At 41.7% G+C, this 25375-nt stretch overlaps 1 protein-coding gene across 5 annotated transcripts in view; it reads right to left on the bottom strand.

The window, feature by feature from the left end:
• PAX5 (paired box 5) overlaps nt 1-25375 on the bottom strand; it is a 238027-nt gene that overhangs the window by 116611 nt on the left and 96041 nt on the right. For 4 of the 5 annotated variants that reach the window (XM_037902197.2, XM_037902200.2, XM_007068699.3 and 1 more), the window contains one exon: nt 1567-1696. In XM_037902197.2, coding sequence (XP_037758125.1) covers nt 1567-1696 — 130 coding nt within the window. Of the gene's footprint in view, nt 1-1566; nt 1697-6975; nt 7033-25375 lie in introns of all 5 variants that reach the window. The other variant, XM_043546339.1, reaches the window with a different exon arrangement.

The raw sequence follows: 25375 nt of genomic DNA, 5'->3' as shown, positions 1-25375 counted from the left end.
CCAGCTTCTAGGAAGTTCTGCCTTTTTCCTCCCCTTCAACAACCTTGGTTATGGTGAGCAAACTTTATCAGTTAGGTGGGTCTTTGAACTGTGCTCTCAGGGCTGGATCCAGTGGGCACTAAAGTCAGTGGAATGACTCCCCTTGAATTCAATGGGCATCGGATCAGATCCTAAAAGCAATTCCATTTGTCTGATCCGCCACGGCAATTCCTGTCTCTGGCAGTGACCTGTACCCAATGCTTCAGAGGAAAATGTAAGAGGCTCTGTAGTGAGCAATTATGGAGCAACCTGCCCAGAGGGAGCACTGCTCCTAACTCCCATCACTCAGTGTTTACCTTATGTACTGAAGCATGATGACTTATATTCCCTCCAATATATAGGTGTATATATAGGTATATCCTACTTGCTAGAAATGTGGATTTCCTCATTAACCATATAATTGTCTGATCTTATTTGAATCCTGCTAAGCTCTTGGCAATAAGTTCCCAAGGTTGATTCTGCATTGCGCAGAAGTAACTGTGCATTAACTTGTGTTTTCAGAATTGTTCACAGACTCTGCACGACTGCCGTGCTTTCAAGACAACATGGCAGCAACCTAAAAATGTCACAACATTCTGCTCAGCAGCTAAGGCCCAGATCTTCAATGGTATTTAGGCACCTAATTCACACTGATTTCAATGGGAGTTAGTGCCTCAAAACCTTGGAGGACCTGGGCCAAAATGAAACTCCACAGTAGGCAAAATGGAGAAAAATCTGAGGCTGAAATATGGACTGTCACCAAGTGTCATTAAAAAAAACAAAAGAAAAAGTTTTAGAGTAGGTAAAATATACCCTTGAGTTCTAGAGGCTCATGTTCTAAGTCGTGAGTGATTCTTATGGGAAATATTTTGAGATTCTATTGCATTTTGTGCAGTCTAGTCCCAAGTGATGTAGCTGACTCAGCCAATGAAAGTTATCAAAATCTAGTTGTGGCCACTGGTCCCTAACCTCCTCTCAATGGCTATGACTGTTCCACAAATACCGTTGACTTAACACTACCATAATGAATTATTGCTTCTTCTAAAAGCCAAACCCTACAGCAAGAGTGGAATTCCAAAAGTGGTCCAAAGCATCTGTATTTGGAGGGATCGGATGCACCAGAAATTCAATCCAATCTGAAATGCCATCAAAATTCAGGCCAGTTGCAAATGTCAAACACTTTCATGATAAACAAACTGCAACACCCAAAGCAGAGACATGTCCTCACTTTTTATGACGTGTTGGTACTCGGATCAGATTTGGAGGGCCAGAGCCTCCACTGGTACAAACTGGTCTCACTCGACTGACTTTAAGGAAGCTTCACTGATTTACACTAGCTGAGCATCTGGCCTGGAACTGCTTGAACGGCTATGAACTCACACCAATGTTGAGACTTTCTGAAGAGAATAGTGACACTTCTTATGTTTATGTCTCTTTTATAAATGATAGTGAGTTGGCAGGAGCAGCAAAATACCATTCAGCTCTTCCTCCAGTTGGCCAACAAACACATTCTTTTTCAACATATATCAGTCTCCCAAGATGTCTTACCTGTCACGATAGGGTAGGATTGTGGTCCTGGAACACTGGCTCCTAATTCTGCTGAAGTAGGGCTTGTTAAATTGGCCTTCATATCATCTAATCCGCCAGCTAATGATGCCATGGCTGAGTATTCTGTCGTCTGGAAAAGGAAGCAAGAGATACCTCAGCAATAGTGTATCTGATATTCAACAACCTTTTTCTGGTACATGCAGTATAACACAATTACATCCAATGCAAAAAACACAAACCTAAGCCTTTTGTTCTATCAGATTAGCCGTGTGAAAGGCAAAGAACATTTAAAGTGTGCTGCTAAATCTGTCATTAGTAACCCACAGTACGCGTGTCTCATCTTTGTCTCTGGTGCTTTGGTACAACAAAAAATGGTTGGTTTTTTCACTAAAAGGATCCAAGATTATTATTGTTAAGCAACAAAATCTTTCAGTGTGGCAGCGTCTTGCAGACCAAAGTTGGTGACTGTTGAAAGTAAGTCATTTGCCAGTTACAGTTCAGTAATAGTTCATGGTAACACAATCAAAATGTTCTCATTGCACTAGTCACACTTGTAGAGAAAGACATGCCTGAAGAGAAGATGGAAGCAGAAATGTTTTGCAACCATGTCCCACTGAAGAACACAGTAGTTCCTTTCAGGTCAAGTTGTAAGCAATAAAGCATACTTAGGCAAACCTAGTTACTGCAGGCGAGCTCACGGACAGCCTCGGCACCCCATCTCCCAACGCATTTTCAATGCCAAATTTATTTTAAAATAAATAAGATCAAGCGTCACCTGCGTATATTAAAGATCCACTGATCTCTTATGGGAAACTTTAAACATCAGGGGCTAGTGATGGCTCCACCAAAGTAAGATTGACAACGTCCACTGACACCACTGAAAGCCAACGGAGCACTGACAGTTCACAGCCGCTAGGGATCTGGCCCTATATTTAGAAAGAATTCTGTGTATGTGGTAGAACGTTTATCTGCATTTCCCTCCCCCCGTAATTTTTTATTTTCAGGGCATTTACACAAAACTAGAATTTACTTTTTTGAGTTCATCTTCCCTCAATGCCATGATCCCTTATTAGTGAGATTATAACCCTGTGCAGAGCAATCAGGGGTTATGAGTTCAATGAAGAATAAGTAGTAGGAACAAATAAACTTAAAAATTGGGGTGATTTAGCACTGTGCTACTGCAGTTTAAGCCACTGTAACTGTACTGCAACACTGGAGTAATGCAGTGGTGAAACAGGCCCCGTACATTTTCAAGGCACTCTATAAATCCCTTTTAAAACCTTAATAATGTAAGGAGAAATGCAGAAAACATCTTGTGTAAACATGATTGCTCCTAAATACAAGATTTTTTCAAAATTATCGGTGAAGCATAAGATGATTTCGGTGCATGGTCTGAGACAGAGAACTCTGCTTGGGGTCTGGCATAAATATAAATATGTCGATATTTGTGCCTCTGTAGCACAGTTGTTATTAAAATTAGCAGGAATGTATACTTATAACCCCATAATGGCAGGTTCACAGTAACAGAGACAAGCTCCTCTTGAAGAGTAGGCTTCAGATGCAAGCTGCACAAGGCGCCAGGGTCACCGGGCATCATGACGGGCTGCCCCAGGGAGCACTTGCTGGAGGGTGTGCCAAATATTTGTGGCCAAGTTTATAACTGCTGGTGTCATCATCATGGTATCTTGCCAGAGGATCAATTGCGTGATACTCTCTGGGCTCAAGATTTTTCAGGCAGGTGAAAATACTAAAGCATAACCCCACGTGTCCTGTCTCCTTCACTCCTCAGAGTCTTCTGCCCCTTCTTGAGTCTGAAATGCTCCTTGTCTTGACAAGTCTGTGGGTGTGCCTATCTGCTCATCAGCACTTCCTCAACAGCTCTGCGTATGCCACTACTTCCACTCCACAACATCCATGCCTTCATCTTCGCTAGCCTTGATTATTAAAACCCCCTATCATATCCCCTAATCCTTCAGAGGGTCCTGAATACCACTGCAGACCTTCTCATGTCGTCGTCTTGTAAAGATGTTCAGTGCCTTTGCTGGAGTAATAAGCACTATGGGACTGTGTGAGCAGTTTGGCACAGGGAAACCCTGACTTCTTGAAGTCAAGTTGTGCGTTAGCATATTCTGAAAAGGAGAAGAGAGCACCCAAAATTTCCTCCGAAAAAGTAGCATTCATTTAATACGTGCTGTTACACTGGAGTACATAGATCTGCCCTTTCAGTGGTTAGAATCCTTCTTTCACTAGAACGAGCTGAAGTTAATTATAATGTTGATGACAGTTCACTTAAACGCACAGTATTGATGCAGCTTAATGCTTATCTAGAGCACTTCAAGTACGTCTGTGCTGCAGTCACGGGTGTGATTAGCAGGTGTAGACATACCTGAGCTAGTTTTAATCTAGCTAGATCAGGTACCAATAGCAGCACGGGTTTCAGCATGGGATGAACAAGCCCATCCGGGATCCTGGGTATGTATTCGGACAACTAGCCCATGCTGAAGTCTGTGCTGCCATGACATCACTGCTAGCGGTACCCAAGCCAGCTAAAGTTGGTTCTGATATATCTACTCCTGCTGCAATCACACCTCTGACTGTAGTGTAGACAATACCTGTGATGAGTCTAACTAGCACCATTAACACTTTGTAAAAAGAGTTATAGTCTGAAGCTGCCTGATATAAAACATCAAGCTGGGCCAACATACTGAGCCAAATTCAGACCTAGTGTAAATGGATGCACTTCTATTGACCCACTTATAGCGGGTCTAAATTTGGCCAACTCTCAGCAATCATGCTAAAGATTTCTATGCTAGCAGCATGGTTTCCACTGCTATTGCAACTGCACTGGCAACTAATATGTTCACTGTCAGCAAAATGCAAGTTTTATAGGCCCGGGAACTGTGTACAATGCTTATACATTTTACCCTTCTTCTCCTTTCACTATACTGGACCTACAACCTCTAGTAACAGGTTTTGGAACAAGGAATATCAGCATTAGACCTCACATTTCAACTATAATTACCCCAAAATATAAGGGCAAACAAGGCTTATCAAACTAGAAGACATTTTCTATACTCCCAGTAATAGAAGCCTTAAACTTTGTACAAGAATTAGTATCGATAGCTACAGTAAAAGTTTGTAGTTAAGAGTTTTTGCACAGAACTCACTGCTTGCCCCACTCAAACAGACTTGGAAAGTCAGCAGGTACTTCCCCACTCCTTCACTTCATGTCTGTAAAGATGCACCTGGTGCCAATGTTGTTCTTTTTGACCACAGCATAGAAAGCTTATTGATAACTTCCTAACTGTAAGAACAGTAGGAAAATGGAACAGACTGCCCCAGAAGGTCATGCAAGCTCCTTCACTGGACATTTTCCAAAGGAGGCTGGATAGCCATCTGTCTTGGATGGTTTAGACCCAACAAATGCTGCATCTTGGCAGTGGGTTAGACTTGATGACTCTTGTGGTCCCTTCTAACCCTATGGGTCTGGATGCCTATCTTAGGCATATAAAATAGGATCTGCCAAAGTTGGTGCAATACCCTGAGTTTTGAGACACCTTCTGCAGGTTGGAACAAATGAAGCTACTACTGGCTTTAAGAAAAAAATGGGTGGAAATTCATCACTAACTCAGCCCAGGATGTCAGAATAAGGAGGCGGCAAAGGTGGCTTTAGGTCACCTATGAGCCTTCCATGTTCTGGGGATGGCTAGCCTGCCACAGGTCAGAGCAGCCTCAGCATGGTCCAAGCTTGCACCTAGCTGAGGGCCCAAGGGGCTCTTTCATCAGCTGGGAATACCCAGAATACAGTGGTGTTCCGGCCATGCGCCCATTCCCATGGGAATGCTCTTGACACACACCCTACACCAGGGGCTGCGGGATGATACAGAGCCATGACACCACTGGGGAGCCCCCTACATTGTGGAAATTCCTCTGGGGCTGTGACTGCCAACTTTACAGGCCTGTTGCTATGGCCTGGCCAGCACTAAGGCCCTGAACTGAGCCATCCTCCAGCACACCTACTCACGTTTGTTAGTACTTGAGGCAAGAGGAATATGGATAAAGCCACAGTCAGATAAAGCATAGCCCTTTATCACATCATCAGTAACACAGCTGCCTGCTGGTCAATGGCTTTTCCACTTATCCCCTCAGAAAGCAATATGCCCAAACAGAGAGAGAAGAACATTAACTGCTGTATGGGTTTTCCCCAAAACAGCAGCTGCTAGGAGACCCTGACTACAAGGCAGCACTCTTGATGGTGCCCACTATTGTGCTCAGCATTCCTGCATTTCGTGGCAGTGCACTCCATATGTGCATGCCTCGCGTGTGCTGGTACCAGGCCAAGACAGCTGTGATGAAATGAACAATGCCCATCTTGTGCCAGGTTTAGACTGGCGTTTACCACTGTTCATACGGCTTTGGAAACAGAAAGCACAATCATCCTGGAAAAAGCAGTTTACACTGCAGAGCTGTAGGGTATGTTAACAAGCCAATTAAACAACTGGAGCCAACATTTGCCTCAATAAACGCTAAGAACTTGGAGTACAGAGCAGAAAGAGAGCCTCTATTTTATAAACCCAACAAAAGAGTCCAAACTTAAATTCCCCTCATTCCCTGCAGAATCCAGGTGCATTAAGCTCTGGGACTGATTATAATCGTTATTACTTCATACAGCAGCATTGTGGGTCCAGCAAGTCACAAACAAGTAAAAACAGGGGATCCTCTGCCCCGCAAAGCTTAACAGACACACGCACAGCAAAGAGAGACACACAGAAAGAGCAGGCAGTCCTAATAACACTGATGGTTCCAAGTCAGTCCCTAAAGAAAAGATTAGCTTCTGTGTTCCACAGTTGGGGATGGTATTGGAACACTAGAGCTTTGGACGTGCACGTAACCAACACTGAACAAAACAAGAGCTCTGTCATCGACTCACATGGGGTGGACCTTTTATCATGTTTTCTGCTTCCTCTTCCGCGCACACAGCGCATCACTGCTATACATCCCACCATTAAACCAAAAAAGGCGAAGCTTGCTAAACTAACAACTCTTGGAAGAGCCTTTCCTCTCACTATCAAGAATGAAGATCCTTCCTCCTCCTGAATCTTGTGACTGTATCAGAAATTCATCCCTACTGACCCTAACCACTGATTATTCATAATTAGTTGCCAAAAACCTAAGTTACATTCTAGAATTGTGCTGCCGTGGGGACTGATCATTAATCTAAGAATGTTACTTCTTTGGCTTTTTCTAGTTGCAACACAGCCCCACGGTCTTTGGACTAGGAATAGCCAGGGAAAGAAAATACCCAACCTACCCAGGTACAACCAAAGAACCCCTTCATGATCGGGGAAACCCAACCAGCTTGATACCTGAAAAAGCATGAGTCGGGTGTTTGGTACCCTAAGAAATTACCTGAAAAATGACTGCCTGGGGTTGCACCAAGTATTGTCTCATCAGCATGGAGCACCACTGCCATAGCATGAAGGAGAAAGAAAACACAGAAATGTAAGAAGGAGAATATATAAAAGGAGAGCAGTGAGAAAAAAAAAGCTTCTGAACTATAATGTGAGATTTCTCTCTGCATCCCTCTCCCCCAACCCATCTACAATCAGGAGGATGGGATGTTGTATACGCTGAAGATTGACTAACAGTAGCAACCTGCCTGGTGCATCCATGCCTGAGAGATAGGCATTCTGTCTAAAGGGAAACAAACAAAGAGACACCACTGTCTGGACTGAATAAGGTCTGTCTGTAACAGTGCCACCAGCAGCACCAAAGAGATGTTCTGCATGTATGCAGGAAGTCACAGGCCAAGTGTCTGTATTTACACAGCATTACATTTGATCAGAGGACATAGCCGATGCACTTTGTTTACAAACAGTTAACTCTTACAATACCTGTTTGAGAAAAGTAGTACCAGGCCTCTCTTACAAAAGGGAAACTGAGGCACAGAGTGCCAAATTTACTGCTGGCACAGGTAGGCCAATCCCATTGCCTTTAATGGAGTGGTACCTTCTTATGCCTGTAGCCAACTGGGCTCAGAGCGTTTAAGTGACTTTCCCAAAGTGATACAAATCAGGAGCTGAGCCTGGAACAGTCTGGGTTTCTTGACTCCACCCTCAGAAGAAAACAGCAGTTTTCTCCTGAGCTACTCTTCCAGTCCCCAAGAAGTAAAGGATTTTCCCTGATACCCGCCAGCCTCTTATTGTGGGAACATACTTCCACCTGTACGCAAACAGCTTTCATGTGCCTATGTAATCCTGCCCACATGAGGATGTCAAGGAAATGCATAAGCTTTCCACAAGCTCTAGGGCCTTTGGAAAAAAAACACAATCACTAGCCATTTTTGCTAGTGATACTCCTGCGGGCTTCCAGGGTTCAGTGGTTTGAGCATTGGCCTGCTAAACCCAGGGTTGTGAGTTCAATCCTTGAGGGGGCCATTTAGGGATCTGGGGCAAAAATTGGGGCTTGGTCCTGCTTTGAGCAGGGGGTTGGACTAGATGACCTCCTGAGGTCCCTTCCAACCCTGATATTCTATGATTTCTCTCCTTCACTTTCAGGATTAGATTCTCAGCTGGTGTAAACTGGCATGGCTTCACTGATGTCAACACAGCTACGCCGATCCCCACCAAATGAGAACCTGGTCCTAAGTCCCTTTTCCATTCTGTGACATGCCCAATCACTATTCTTTGTCACGAGAAACCTAGATGCTGGGTGGAGGAGGAAAAGAAGGTGCAGAAGCAGGATGGTGAAGAGTCGACCAGCACTTTGGTTTTAAGAACATCCTTTCTGTGACACATGCTTTCAGGTGATGGAAGCATGTTGTGGATTCTGGCCTGGGAGACACAGGTCAAATGATATTGTCAGTATCCTACATTCTAACCTTTCGTTTAAAATAACCCTTTGATGCTAAAGACTGAAGACAGTTCAGAGATTAGATTTCCTACCAGTACTTCTCCACTGGTTTCAAATTCACTCTGCATTTTTTTTTACCTTGAGATAGAACCAAAATTAGTACCGATACACATCTCATTACCACAACTGGCTTCCTACGGCAGCTGGCCAGTTCAAAATAGGCAAAAAATATTAACGTAGTTACCTACACTACTCCAGTGGATACAGGTCAGGATATCATTTGCCTTTCTGAGTTGAGCTTTCCCACAGGCACTCTGTAGAAAGGTTGTTTTTTAATCTGTACAGAGGCCTTTCGCTTATATCATGCATAGAGTTCTATGGAGCTGAAGCTCCTTGGATGATCCAAACTACTCAGCTGGGATTTTTCTGACCATGGCAGAACTGGTATAATGTATACAGATCTTATGTACTATTCTTAATATGCTCTCATTGCACAATGATCTATGAGAGGTTGACGATGAATACATTTCAGCCATGTTCAAAGCATGTTCAACTATAGCACTGCAATATTCTCCATATGCAGACTCTGGGACTTGGTTTTCATGTCCTAACTCCACCCCCGCCCCCAATTTTGGACTGTGACACCTCCGTTTTCTTCTCTATATACCTTGACTCATTTTCCTAGACTTCCAGAGAGTCAGCTTTCCTCAGTTATTTATGTCTATTTCCTTCCACTAGATAGAAAGGAAGGAGCCTTTACTTTTAATTTCCTTTTGTCTTTGAGCTACTTTTAATTTCTCTGTCCTTTCTTGCACCTATCTGGGGGAATATTTTGGTTGGACTACCTGTAAAAGAGTACAGATCTTGTACTACGTGGTGAACTTCCACATTTAACACCTAAAGGGTTTTTTTAAAACTCTGCTTAGTGCCACACTAGGTCTTTTCCCAGTTTGTTTGTTGGAAAAAAATGAAGGAAAATGAGGTATGGCAGCTTTGATACTACTGTTCTTCAAGAGCTATTCTATGAATGAGCAATACACTAGTGCCTCTGGCCACAGCAGCTGTAGCTGGGGTGATATAGACCTTTGTGGGTGCAAACTGAGTTAGGGCTGATGAGAAAGAGTGGCTGTGGCCAACTTTATCTTGATTTTCTTTTTGATGCAGCTATTGGATTTTTATTCCAGAGTAGCATACTAAGAGGGGGCCCAGGGGAAAGGTGGCTTTCCTAAAGTGTATGAACACCGGAAAAAAAAAAGGTGAGAGAAAACTGGAATAGATCACCTGGCTAGAACACCTTCAGTCTTGTGTTATACTAGTTGGGATTACTGTGATGTATTATTGTAATCCAGGCCCAGTGGTAGGGAAAAAGTGCTAAAATAAAATGTTTTCCTTTTTTTCCCCTCCTACTTATTTTGCATTCTGAAAATATGTAACCTTGTCAGAAGGCCAAGTGATGGGAGGAAAGGAAAGGGATGTCTCGTTTGCACTAAAAGTAACCTTTCAGAGGCGCTACACAGAACTCAGCCGGACACACATGCTTTGCTTTTCTCGGCTGCTCAATATTCCAAACCACAACTCTGAAAAATTAAATCAACCAACTGATATTTCTTCATTCCTTCGTATTGTATAGGTACCTTTTGGTGTTGGGAACACGGTAGTGTGAAAGGAAATCAGTGTACAATATGCTAGCAGGTTGAACTGTCGAAATACAAAAATAATCCAAGTGATTTGTTGTCTTTTTGTTGCTGTTTTGTGCATATAGAATCTGTCCCTTTGCCCTCCCTTTCAGCTAATGATGTTGCAGCAAAATGAAGTGGTGCACACTGGACCTTTCCCTCTAAAAAGCAACACTGCTGCTTCTTCTCTATCTTTTCAAGGATAGATGTTGAGGTGGTGGTGTCATCATGGTGCATCATGAATGATGTATGATAAGAAAATTATGTGCCCAATTCTACATACTCTTAGTTAACCAGGTCCCTTGGCTGGCATATTTTGCACAGGCACCTGGCACTCAACTTGGACATAGCCAATTAAAAAAAAACCAAAAAAATCCCCTATGACTAGAAGTGCTGAGACCAAAACATCTCTGAAAACTCATTGTTACTTGTTCTCTCTTTTGTCCAACTCATGCTCAAGGATTCTTAGGGCACCTTCCACCAGACAGTCGGCTAGCTGAACTCTCTGGGGAAAAACAGACCTTCTTTGAAGAGAGAGACACACACACACACATATGGAATGGAGACTTGGATTTGGTCACCAAGATCTGCCTCCGTGCTCTTTTCCAGAACCAAAAGACAACATCTCTAGGGTTTTCCTACCTTCCCACCACCATCCACTGATCAAATATGGCCATGGAATTACCATAATTTTCATTAGAAGGGCTAGAACTTAACATAGTCATGTCAGAGTGTCACAATGCAGGAAGAATAAACAAATAAAGGTAGAACTAACAAACACTGGGCATGCTTTCCACTGAAGCCCTATGTCAGGCTCACAAGGGGGGGTGGAAATGTAACATTTGACATGGTTCAGAGACTTTAATCCAAAGCAGCTCTAATTAATCTCCCCAGCTTTTCAGAGGCCCAGTACCACATACAGCTGTATGGGCATCAATGCAGTTCTGTCTTAAATTTTATGGGAATGGAAATTTCATTGCAAAACCCTCCTCCTGACCTCCCCTGGAGTTGAACTGGGAAGGGAGCTCAAGAGCTATATATCAAAACCTATTCGCTCCCCCACTGCCCCATCATTTTATTATTTACATCACATTTTCTACTCTGCCTAGCACTATCACTGAACCCAATTCTTCTTTGGGGTAGCTCCTATATACACAGTCCATCAGGGATGAACTCCAAATTCCCTTTGTTTTAGTGAACACATGGTAGTGACTCTTTTGAAAGGGATGAAAGTTTGATTTCAAATGACGGAATCATCTTTTTTTACTTTGAACAAAATATTGTATGAAGCTCTCTTTTATAAAATATGTTTTAAAAAATTAACAGCTGTGCTTCATTTTAGCCCAAATCCAATTAGAACTGTTGCAAACCCCAGAGATCTCCTTAGAAGAGTGGGAATTATTTAGTGCACCTTGCCAGGATCACATTTACTCTGATACTTCAGAATAACTGACTTGTTTTTGACCTAAACCTTCAGATTATTTGCATGCTGAAAATATAGGCTGCATTTGACTGTTTCATACTGAAATCCACAAACACATACAGTCACTCTCAGCTCTGCTACCGGGACCCCAAATCCAATCTAAATGCCTAGAATTTACCTGTTGTTTTTCTTTTATACATATAAATAGCTGAATTTCCACTCTCTCTTTGTTTCTCATTTTCATTTTGTTCTAATATCTGCATGTAAATGTCTGAAAATAGCATCTGTAATTGAGGATTATGAAGTATAGCCAGCTCCTGACAGGCTGCTAAGGAAGATGGATTATCCTCATTTTTCTGTAAATTTTGTCAATTTTGGAATTCATAAGCTATCAACACTGATCAAAATGTGACCGCACAGCTGTGTCAAAAGAAAAAAAAAAAAAGACCAGTGACGACGTCTCTCCCTTGTTCTCAGAGAAGATTGGCTTCGTTCTCCATCCACCCCCCCTCACCAAATACAGAGACGGTACTGGCTGGGAATCACTCCTGGCTACTTCTAGTATTTACCCCAAAAGAAAATATATATATTTAAATAAAGAAATTGAAAGTACGCAAATGCACTGCTGCGCTGATTCAAATCACAAAGTGTAATTTATTGCATGTTCACCCTTCTTTATTTATCCCTAAGTAGTAAACACGATTTCCATTCAGGGGGTTTGTTATGTTCCACTCCTACCAGACAATCACAGCACACTTGAGGCAATTGTTTAGCCTCTTCCTCTCTATTTTCCCATTACTGGGAGTAAGTACTGTTGGGACTCTTTAATAGCCCGACTGCAGCCCATATCAATAACAGATGAGGTTTAATCGTCCAACACAAAAATTATTTAGGCTCAGTAAGGACATTCAATGTCATTTGCATAATGGCATTTCTATCCTGCGCACCTAACCCATCGTGCATAAACAAGGCCCTGGGACCATAAATAATAATAAATCATGACGTCCGTGCTACTCTTGCTGTAATAGGAGCCACTCTTTGTAGAAATTATTTCAGCAGGAAATGGGCACTGTAATTTTAAAGACATGTGGCAAGCCACAGACCAGTAAATCATACACACACACACACACACACAAAGCTGCCTTGACTGAACAACCAAACGCCGAGAAAGAGCATGGGAAAATATTAGCACTTGTGGCTGAAATTGGTCTTTTTATTTTTAAACAGGGCCGGCAAATTAAATAAAAACAAGGCTGGAAGAGTGTGCATTTGTGTCTGCACATGAATATGTAGGACTGAGTGATTTCATTTCACATTTAAATTGTCCCCTGTCTTCAACCTCAGAGATTACCTAGAGTAAAATTAACCACAGTGGGGAGCAGTTATTTCTAACTAAAATGAGAAGTGCTTAACCAGATATGCCTGCATGGATTTAAAGAGCGGGGAGAACGTGTGTATATGTAGGGCAGACCAGGGATTGAAGCATGCACTGTAAAACAGGAGAAATGCATCCCACAGAGTAAACAAAGGCCTGGCCGGGGCAGGGACAGCCTGTACCTGAAGAGCCCTGAGAAGCTCTAAGGTAAATGAGTTGCTGTGATTTGGATAGATAATGGGAGCTTTCATCCACTGTCTAAAGAACGAAGGTTCAATCATATCAATGTTTTCTGGCTTGCAGTAAAGTCAGGGTTAAATTAGCAGAAACTAACAGTAGTGTGGGATTCTCTTCTCTCATCAGTCTTCCACTGGTGGAACTCTGTTGGCTTTAAAGGAGTTGTTCTTGATTTACACCACTGTAAGTAAGAGGATAATCAGGCTCAGACCCACTGTATCCGTGTAGGAATCACATTTATCTCCTAGCACAATAAGAGCTGGCTGCTAGCCAGCTATACCATCAGATAATGAATTCTCATTTGAAATTTTAAAACAAAACCTTCTTCCATTGACCTAACCCACCAAGGGTGAAAGGCCAAATCCACCTTCTTCAGGATGTAGCGTCATGGAAGAGGTTTTCTATTTGGCCACTCTCTCCATTGGGCATGTCCCGGGAAGTCCAAATCGCCTCGGCCCTGCACTTTGTGCAGTCATTTGTCACTGTGCAGAGTCAGGAGGTCCCACTCTGAGTTGGCAGCACTTTACACCCAGGGCCTCTTGCTCAGCAGAGTTCTACAGGACTATACAAGGTTATAAGGAGCGGAGAATTAGGCCCTTTGTCTTTCAGCCTTCTTTCACCACCACTTCCCCCACCTCCCACCCATGTACAAGCCTCATTGTAATGAGCAAGAGTAGGGAACAATACTAACAATATTATAATGCCATCTTCTAAACTAAAAGACACACCCTCAGGAACAGAAAGGTTCCGGAGATGTACAATGAATACCTAGACCATCCCTGAGAGGTCTAACCTGTTTGCAAAAACTTCAAAGATGGGGATTTCACAACCTCCCTTAGTAACCTATTGCAGCACTAGGTTACCAAGGGAGGTTGTGGAATCCCTTTCACTGGGGGGGTTTTAAGAACAGGTTGAACAAACACCTGTCAGGAATGATCTAGGTTTCACTGATCCTGGACTAGATGACCTCTTGAGGTCCCTCCAGCCCTACATTTCTATGGTCCTATGAATGGAAACTATAGAGCATGAGTTCTGTAGGTGAAAAGATTAAAAAAGAGTAGGGCTAGTTAGTTTAGAGAGAAGGGAAATAAAGTGCACTAGAATCGAGGTATATAAACTAGTGACTGACAGAGGAGGGAGATCAGGGTTCCTGTTTACTCTCTCTTACAACTGAAGCTGGATGAACACTGTAAGAAATGTTCATGGGTGTTTGTTTGCATAAAAACTGCATGTTCATTTTGACAGTATTCAGGCTAAGGTGTTTATATGATCCCCCCTTCCCCAATCACCATAGTATTTGAGCACCTGACAGTATATAATGTATCCTCACAAAACCCCTGAGGCAGGGCAGGGCCATTATCCCCATTGGGCAGATGGGAAGAGAGGCACAAAGAGGCCAAGTGACTTGTCCAAGGTCACACAGGAAGTCTGTGGCAGAGCAGGGCCTTGAATTCAGGTGTCATAAGCTATCTACCTAACCACTGGACCATCCATCCTTGCTCAGCATTGGTGATTCTTTTCATTCTCTTCTGCCCCATTCATGTGGCTGAATTTTCGCTCATCAGAATGTTGGATGGAATACTTGTGCACTATGGGTTTGAATCATACCATCAGTTTCTGAGCAGAAGTCCCCACTGAAACCAATGAGGAATTCTGTCTAACTTAATCAATTGTGAGCTATGTCCCCGTAGTTTAGGATTACTAATTTAAGGCATCATATATTAAAAATTTGGTTTATGCAACTGGTTTTCAGTCACACATGGCTAATAATGAACATTTGAATAAATGATGACAATGAACAAAACGCATTGAAGTCAATGAAAAGACTCCCATTTATGTGAATGAACTTCAGAAAAAGCACTAACTGCTATATCTACAGGCAGAAACCATCTGTTGTATCTTTTCAGTGAATGAACATATTTTTTGTTTTTAACCCAACACATAATTGTTCTGTGGATCTCGTTGCCACACGACATTATTGAGGCAAAGAGGACACAAAAAAAACATTGGAAATAGAACAATATTAAGTTCCTCAGTTACACTAGCTAGAGAAATGTATAATTGTCTATTGTGGTGGTTCTGCACCTTCTTTAGAAACATTATATTGGCCACTACTGGAGAAAATTCAAACAGCAGCATTGCTAGGTATTTCACTACTGATAATTTTGGCAGAAACATCCACGTTCCCTGGGATTGTGGGTGGAGTTTTCATCAAGTACCATCTATCCTTTTCCCCATTGTGCCCCTGGTAATGTAGGTGGCATCTGCAAAATCATAAATAAAGATAATAGCTTGTATTTTCATAACACTTCCTATCCAAGGTTCTGAAGGTATTTTATGAATGTTATCTAATATGGCCTCCTAACACCCTTTCCAGTAATACTGTCTGGATTTTGCAGATAAGGAAACTCAAGTTGAGAGAGGTTAAAAGCCATATTCCAAAACTGGTCATTGATTATGGGATACTCTCCTTCCCAGCTATTTCCATGTGATCTGTTTAAAAGGCAGCATGCAGCATCCTAGCTGGCTGCATTCTTCTTGCTCTAACTTTTTTCTTGCTGTTTTTCTAACAAAAATATAAAGCGCAAACACCCATAAAGTTACATATGTCTAGGGTGATCAGATAGCAATTGTGAAAAAATGGGACAGGGGGTGGGGTTTAATAGGCACCTATATAAGAAAAAGTACCAAAAAACAGGACTGTCCCTTTAAAAACGGGACATCTGGTCACCCTACATGATACGTCAATAAACATAGATCTTCTCTTTTGTCATTTAGGTGTGCTCTGATCACCTAAGGGAAGATTGCAAAGGAGATGCCCAAAATAAACCTGAGCTGGGAAGCAGCTAATGCAGGAAATGGAAGAAAACCATGTGTAAAGGATTTGTAATACCACATTAAATAAAATATGGGTTTGTCTCTAAACTTAAAACCTTCATGTAAAAGTCACTTGGACAGAGAGGAAGACAAAGGACCTCATTGTCCGCTGCCTTGTACCTTGCATAGTCCTGTGCAAAGGAAGGATAAAATGCTACCACCCACCTTGAACAGAGATAAAGGCAAGGAGACAAGGTCAAGGCAAAAAGAATCAAGTCTTACACCCTACAAATGTGAAATCATCTAGTAACGAAGACTGTAGGCAGATCCTCCCGTAGCTTACAGAGCTCAATGGATCCACATGGTAAATATATACCTCCTTCCTTCCTCAATTCCTCTTCACCTGAATGTACACAAAATATCACCCAGGATTGGGAGCAATATCTCATAAAGCATGACTATATTTGTGTTGGAAGACCACAGCTATGACAAAGTTAATCCGAAGCATTACCCTACAGACAATGTTTTCCAAAGATGAATACTGCCACAAACAAAAAAAACAAAATACAAGAAACAAAAAAAAAAACAACTATGCAGTGCCTCCCTCTGCTTCAAGACTAAGCCATGTTCAAGTCATCATGAGATTAGACCTCCCAAAAAAGCAGTAGGTATTGCAGTATTTAGTGGCGTGTTACAAAGTTAAAGGTGAAGCAGCTCAAATAAAGTAAGCAACTCTCCAAAATCTTTGCTTATTTTCAGAACTGAACTCAAAGCATACCAGATGGAATTCTTAAATGTTGATATAAAATGTATTTATTTAACATTGTTGGGTTCCAGCTGAGGCAAGAGGTGGTCAAAAGTTTTCTAATTTCAATTTTGGGATCATTTGAATTGTAATTTTGATTTTTTGATCACCCCTCCCCCTCACAAAAAACGTTTGGACACCGTTTTTACCCTTTTTTTCTCATTTTTTGACCACCTCTATCTGTGACTAGCGCTAGCAAATGGACAATACAGCAGGAAATATTCCCTCGCAGTATGTCTGTCCAGAACGAGCCAGAAATGTCAGGAAGCAGCTTGTTCTTGCAAGACTTGCAAGACAGTTTTGCAGTCACAAGAGCTTGCGATAGTTGGAATAAGCTGAAAATAAGCGTTCACAGCGGAACTGAAGTCAGAACCCTTAGAGAGTCCCTCACCATGACTAGTGTTGCATTTACACTGGGAAGAGAAGAAAAGGTAACTTCCTTGATGTATGTTTGTGATCTGCTACCAGACTCTACCATGCTACAAGTTAACAGCGCCACAATGAAGGTAACAGCAAAGTGGTTTATGACAGTCACAGATCAGGTCATACTGCATGCCACAATTACTAAATATATGACAGAAACCTCTTTTAGCATTGGCAGATTTTGGAATTATGTGGTGCTTCTTTCCACATGATGGTCAACAATGACTAACAGACAACAGGCCAAATTCACTACTGAGCCAAGTGCTGCTCTCATTTTCCCAGTGTAACATCTCCAAGATCTCCTGAGGCACATGCACATGTGACATGCAGCTGTTGCAAATCTGGAGCATGGAATCACCATAAGAAGCTCTCTTTCCTAATGCCATTGAGATAAATTCGCATTTCTGCCACTTACCTCAGACTTCCACCTGAAGTGAGAAACTATCCTCCACTGTCCAGACTTCTTTTTTCCCTCTCAATCAGAAATTGCCAAAGCTACAGCTATTTATTTCATGTATAGTATATAGAGATGGGCCCTAACCCATGATAAATATATACATGGGGCCAGACCCTCAGCCTGGGTAAGTCAGAACGGGTCCACTGTCTTCACGGGAGCCTCATGGATTCACCCCTGCTGAGGACCTGAGAGGTATTTTCCACTCCCATAACCCCTGCAATTGTCCATATATTGACCAGACAACCAGCTGAATAATAATAAGTACACAGTGGAAGAGAAAGAAAAAGAGCTGCAGCTACTGGGTTTGTACTCTCACTGCAGGACATTGAGGGGTACGTGTCTGGTGGCTCTGCCGCCCCTCACTGACTCACCGCTCTGCTGGGCTCGGCCTAGGAATGACTCACAAGTCTCCCTAGCTGCAGTGCCCAATCAGAAGTGAAGGGGGCGGGTGCAAACCACAGGGCCAACGGACAAGAACTGTGGTAGACGGACCTCAGGGCCTGAAGCTCCCAAGCCAGGACAATGGGCCCTAGGGGCCAACCACAATCCGGGACAGTTGCGAGGGCTGTGATGGTTTCAAAAAACTCCTTTGAAAAAGTACTTGCAAATAAGAAAAAAAAGTTACTTGTGCTTTAAGTACCTTTAAAATGTACTTAAACACTAGCAGTAGCTGCAGCATATTTAAAGTACTAGTACGTAGAGTACTTCAAATTACTAATATACTTAAATACATGGGAACACTGAATGGAATATAACAGTTCTATACAATCCTAACAGGAGCCTTCATCCAGCCTGACAGCTGCCATTATGACACATGCAGTTCATTGAAAACACAGGACTGCCAATGCTAAATGTTCAAAATTCAGAAGTCAGGCCCCCAAAGTTCACGAGTGTGGCTTAAACATTGTGAGATTGAAAACAAACAAATAAATCCAGGGTTCTTTTCCGTTTGCCCTCTGGTTTTGGAGCCTTTAGGGTGCAGTTGGGTCACATTTTCAAGCTTTTCTTCACAACCATAAGGGCAAGCAAGTTACTTTTTCTTTTAAAGAAAGCGGAGATTCTTAGCTAATCACATGATTCTGGAAACTGGGATTTTAAGAAAATATTGGGAGATTTTCAATAAAACCATGGGAGTTGGTCACATTGAAAAACATTTGCCACATATCATTTGGTGCATTCTACCTTTTCCCATGCCGTAATTTAATCAATGAACAATGTGTGTGTTATTCGACCAGCTCTGTTTGACTGGTCAAATAAATACGTTATTTTAAGAATACTTTTTTCTACCATTCAGTGACAAGCAGCCAGTGACCCCCCCTAAATTTTGGGCAGACTGATGAGCTTCCTCTGAAAAATAACAGCAATGCCAGTCAGCTCAATTGTGTTAAACCCTCTCTAATAATTTGAAAATCCAATATTTTACTTTTCTACCACACTCTCCACCTGAGATCTCCAAGTGATTTATAGACATCACCGTTGTAAAGAAGGCAAGTCTTATTGTTCCCATTTTACAGATAAGACAACCAAGCCAGAGAACAGTTAAGCCTGCATTCCCCATTGACTTCCAAGACGAGTTGAGTACCTAACTCTCCTTTATATCTTTGGAAATCTCCCTGAGAGATTCTCCCAGACTGCCCTTGGACAACAGTGGCAGAGCTCAGAACTCAAGGAAGGAGACTAAACGTAAGTTCTCTGGGTTTTTAATCAGTGCTTTAATCTCATCATGCATTACATTTTAAGGGGAAAATGGAGATGCTACCAGCTATCCTTGCTCAGCTGCCCCTCTGTACATGGGACTTCACTTCATTTCAGACCCAATTATTCTTGCATTCCATACAAGTCTGTTATCCTGTTATTCATTATTTACATGAGAAATGAGGAATCATGTAACTGAGGTTCTTCTTCCGAATGAGATGGATCCACTTGGTTTTATTGTATTTTTATGTCCCCCACATTCTCACATAGCAGAGTGAGCAATACAATAGTCAGTGAGAAAGGGTTGACAAAACGGTGCTATAGCATGCAGTGGTATGCCGATAGCATGTGTTTCCTATATAGAGTAAAGGGAGAAACTGGTTTTCCAATTCACACCATGTAATGATACCTAGGAGATTCTGACTTCTTTAAATGACCAGCAGTGTGAGCCTGCTCCATTAACTTCAGCGGGCTTTGAATCAAACCCTGTGTGCTTACATACTGCAAACATTCTCTGATGTTGCAAAGGGACTCTGAGGTATCTAGTCCTGATCACCACATCTAAAGACTCATGTGTTGGAACTGTCCTTGGTCTGTTCAGAGTTGGAAAGGCAGAAAGAGCCCCTAAATATTTGTATATTTCAGGGGACACGCCCTCCTCCCCACATACAATCACCACATTAGCATTTTCCATTCCAGTGCAACTGTACAATGCTGTCACTCAGGAAAGCAGGAAGGACACATCCAACAGCAGGAATTACCTTTCAAATCATTTAGCACATCGAGATGCCCACAGTTTACAGGCTATATTGGGATATATTTAAAATACTTCCCTCTGGTGTTTAAATTGCCTCATAAATATGGGAAATGCCGACAAAATGAGCTTGCAAATAAGAAGTTGGTCCAATAAAAGGTATTGTCTCTTGAAAATAAGAGTAATTTAGGGTGGAAATTCTATTGTGCTCCATTCAAAGCAAAGCCAGGATAATTGCAAAGTTATGATATGGAGCAATATTGTAGGATTCACCCATTAGCTGAACTAAAAGCAGTATTTCTTGCTGCTCCTGTTACCCAAGTGCACGGGAAGGCAAGGGCTTTCTGTTTAAATTAGCAGACCCCATATTATCACTGCAGCCCATTGAACAAGTCAACAGGCAAGTTTATTTGCTTATAGATTTCTCTTTCACTCTCCTGTAGGTTTAACACAGACAGCAGGAAGTAGGTCAATATTACTATTACACAAACCTGTAGTGAGTGATGCTACTATGCAACATTGTGTTACTGTATTCTCATAGCAAGCCAACTTCAGACAATTCTGTGTGTATTTTCCCAAGTGGTGGGCATTGCATACATACTGTAAATTGCATGGATGATCTCCCTGACTGTTATTTTCAAAGGAACAGAAACTGTTTCAGCAATCATATTGTACTCATCTTAGTCATATATTATGCTCTGACATATTGAAAATCTGATGAATGGTCAGTAAATCAGTGCTCTCCTTCAGTTCCTGGACAGAGTCCATTGTTTGCTTGACTATTGCTCATTACTTGTTTTGAACTGATGGGCAGTTAATTGCAGCTCCGCCAGGGATATGAAAGCCCCACCTAGACAATAAACTATTTTTTTATTCTAAAGCCCATTTAATGCACTGACGTGGTCTTTGTCCCCAAACCTAGAAACCCACCTTTCTCCAGTGAAACACATGATGAACAGAAAGCTTAATTAAATTACCAAAAGTCCCGCCACCAAACCCCAGGGAAATTCAGACGTCTCCGATGGAAATAGGAGCGGAGTCTTCCTAATGTAACTCTGGACAATGGTATCACGGATGCAGCTCCACTTGTGGAAACAATGGAAGCTCTAGCATAGGAAAGCACCTGTGTTTTTACCATCATAGTGTCTAACCCTGCTAGGAGACATGGTCATAAAACTGCTGACGACGACAAACACCCTGGCTCCGTTATAGTTCCATCACTGGGAATCTAAATTGGCAGTAGTTCAACACTAGGAATGTTAAGAAACAGTTCAGGGGTAATTTTAGTCTTTGAAGTGTTTACAAGCCTACACCAAGCATGCTTGAACACCAGAACTTGTCTACACTATGCTCCTTCTTTCCAGAAATGTTCGACAATTGCTACCAGCGATTTAGCTTTACTGGAGACAAGGTGCTAGCAGCTGCTGACATTTTAGCCACAGCGCCCTCCGAGTCATTTTAGACAACATGATGGTTGGAACATGTGGTAACCTGAGACCCAATCTGCACTAGGGCCCTGACTGGTGCTGCCTCCAGAGGGATAGAACTAGTGACAGCAACAGTGGAAATGTTTTGCAAACAAACAAAAACCTTTAGTGCAGAGACAACCTGTGAAATGGAGAAAGTAAGGGCAAAGGAGAGAGAGCACCAGGCAGAAACTGTTTTTCCTGGGAATTTATATTTCCACAGACAGGGATATCTGAGAACAGGAAGGAAGGAAAAAAGCAGTAAAAAACTGAGAGTGGATTATACGTACGGTGACCAGATAGCAACTGTGAAAAAACAGGACGGGGGTGGGGGGTAATAGGCGCCTATACAAGAAAAAGTCCCCAAAAACAGGACTGTCCCTTTAAAAACAGGACATCTGGTCACCCTAATTATACTTTCAAAAATAACTATCTCAGGGCTTTCTGTAGTGCATCACCAGTTCTTGGTTTGCCATAGTTTAAAAAATACAAGTGCACTCTTCTGAAGTGCACCATTAGTTGCTTTGGAAAAAAACAAAAACACTCAGGACTTAAAAAAAAAAAAGGCACCCACTCATGTCTCTGCCTGACATGCATATACATGTCAGATTAACAACATACAAGCACCAGAAAAACTCCTGGAAAGGAAAACATAATAAAGCAAGAGGAAAACAGTTGATGGATAAATTAAGGTCGCCTTTGTCACTGCAGCTGCTTCTATGAAGTAACTAGTACTGAAAGTTTTTTTAAGTCTTGTTTATTCTAAAAAACTCTTGATCTCTTGACAGTTCATTCATAAGCAACGGAAGGGACAGACAGTTAATATCCTACAATAGACTAGATCAGATACTATGGCAATGACACAGTGTAAGAATCTATCAATAAGAATCTATACCCCCTAGTTATCTTATTCAGCTGTCTGGACAACACTCATGCGGACATCCACCGCAGCTGCTATGCTGTCTTTCACTGGCATAGGGTAGAACAGCAGCAGAACCAGATAGGTGGGGCTTTTCTCACCGTTCGGTTTTGTTCCTCAAACAAGAAGAATTTGCACAACCCCAGCTATTAGGACTAGTGAAAGCGGCAATAACCAAGTTTCTCTTTTATTCCTTTCTGTGTGATACCTTAGAGGCTGAAGCAAGGAGATGCACTGTGGCCCATCATAGTCTGCCTGAGATAAAGAAACAAAGAAAAATTGGAGACGATGAGGGTGTTTAAAATGCTGTAGCTTGATATTGTAGTTACTGCAGCTGAGAACCTAGGTAACAGGTTGTGTGATAGTGGAATTAAATCCAAGTCCAACGTACCCAGAAAGAACTAGTGCCGCGAGGATATTGCAATGTGTGCTATAGGGTATATTTAGAATTCTTATAGTCTGGGACACTGATAAAGATTCTATGTACCTACTCTACTAGAAATACTAGAAACAAATTCTCATCTCACTTACATCGTTGCAAACCTTTAATAACTGGAATCAATGGGTCACAGATTAGAATCTGAAATAGGTATATCTTTCTTTTTACATCAAGTTTAAAAGTGAAACACTTTTACTTTCAATGCAGTTTGTGAAATGAATAAAATGAACAATGGGCACAATCTTCGTGGGAAAAAATAGGTAAAAGCACATAGGTGTATGTATGCAGCATATTGAGACGTGGCAGAATTAGATTTATGCATTTATAATTTCAACAAGTATTATCTATGTTTATTTTTAAGCATATATTTCAATTTTTAATCGACTGACATTGTCACAGTTACGGGAGATTACAGGAGAGTCCAGACAATAATTATTTAATGACAGTAGATGTCAAGATTCCAAACGTTAAAGCTTTATAACCATTAAAACACAAGTTGTCAAAGCATACAAAGCAAATATCCTTACATCAAACTTAAACTAGTTCTCATGCAGCATTTTTCTTACTTTGCCTATTGGTAAATTCAGGTGGTCGATGGAACATTTTTTTTGGCAGGTTGTGGTGTACATGGTGAAATTCATGTTTACCAACATTTACCTGATAAAAATCTAACTCTTCCAAGCCTAAGTATGATCTTATTTGATTGTGTTTCTGTTAGGCAGCTAGTGGTATGGTCCTGGGCAGAACTTAAATACTGCTCTAGTGGGGCCTAAAGAGAATTTGTAAAGTTACGACATAAACCATCAGTCCCTTCTTCTTCGGGCTAAGGTGACTGAGCCTTTGCTTAAGCCATTGCTGCACTCCCATGGAAGGAGTCTTCATGGGTCCCCCCTTGCTGCACAGGGGAAGTAAGTAATAAGTGAGGGCAGCCTTTTACAGGTATAGGTACTGTCCCCTCAGACCAGCTCAGCTTTCCTGTCTGTGTTTAGGGGGTGGAGCCAGAGCCCCAAGCCTCTATCTGCTCATGAGAGGGGAGAAGGCTCTGGGACACTCACAATACTGGGAACCTACAACAGAATCTCACCCCAAAGCTCTTGCAGCAGCGAGGGATATTACAGCCTTATCTGTGATTACCCTGTCATTTTTCCCATTTGTGTTGCAATTAGAGCTTGGGGAAATCTTTTTGGTGAATAAGTTGTGAGCCAAAAAATGCAGTTTAGGGTCAACTGAAACTGTGGATTTGGGTCAAATTCAGAGAATAGTTTCCTCCTCCCCTTTTTTTTCAGCTGAATTCCAAAAAAGTAGAAGTGTTTTAAATTTAAAAATGAAAAGTAGAAACACTGAGTTTCAAAAATGACAAAATAAATCTACAAAAGGGAGACAGTAAAAACAGAACCCGAGAACAAAACAGAACATTCAGTTTTGGGTTGAACAAAATGACCCAAAATGAAGGGGTTTTTTGGCTTTTCATTTGGGCAAGAAAAAAAAGAAAAAAAGAAATTTTATTTTGCATAATCCCCAAACTAATATTTTTTCAGATTTTTTGGTTCAGATGCCAAATTTTTATTTTCCCAGTTCTAGTTACAATAAGGTTATTTTAATATCCCTTACGTTCTTAAACTTTTAATACATTTCCCTTTTTTTCTGGAAGATCAGAAATACCATTAGCTGCTTTGGATAACAAAGAGCACCCTTTGCAGAGGTAGTGGCAGTCCTTCAGAAATAGAAAAGTTACTTCTGACTCCTGTTAGCAAGCTGTAGGGTTTCTGCAGCTGCAGTTTCCATGAAATTTCTCAGCAACCAAAGTCAATTGTCATGCAATACACTGAGTAGCATCAGTCACACTGTTACCTTGTGTCACATAACACAGCACAATGTGACTGACCACCATCCAACATGACATGTCACAACAAGGCGCAACGCATGGGAAATAAAGACACTTTTTTCCTGGAAAATGTACACACAAAAGTCCACTGGTCAGAAAGGAGGGTAGGGGAGGTGGTTTGTTCATTTTTTGTTTTTTAAAAAAAGTTGTGCAGTTCCTCTTTAATAGGCAGAATTAAAAGCTAAAAATAACAATTGTTTTTGTTACAGCAACAGGTATCTCCTTTCATCTCTCTCTACAAAGATGCATGTCTTTAGGGTGCAAAATGAAGAAAGCTACCAACGTTCCCTTCACCCACAGAGTGGAAAGGTGGTCTTGTGGTTCAGGTACGAAACTGGGAGTCAGGAGATCTGGATGGAGTTCCAAGCTCTGGCACAGACTCCCACTGTGACCTTTGACAAGTCACAATTTTTCTGTGCTTCAACCCCATATGTAAAACCGGGCTAATAATACTTCCTTTCTCCCACCTACTGAGACTGTAAGGTTGTCAGGGCAGGGATTCTTTCATACAACGTGCATGCTCAGCACCTAACACAATGGGCCTTTGATGTCGGTTGAGCCCTCTAAACTCTATAAAAACAAATAA

This window comes from Chelonia mydas, chromosome 5 (genome assembly GCF_015237465.2).
Source record: "Chelonia mydas isolate rCheMyd1 chromosome 5, rCheMyd1.pri.v2, whole genome shotgun sequence".
Taxonomy (NCBI): Eukaryota; Metazoa; Chordata; order Testudines; family Cheloniidae; genus Chelonia; species Chelonia mydas.
This window is presented reverse-complemented; position numbering and strand designations above follow the sequence as displayed.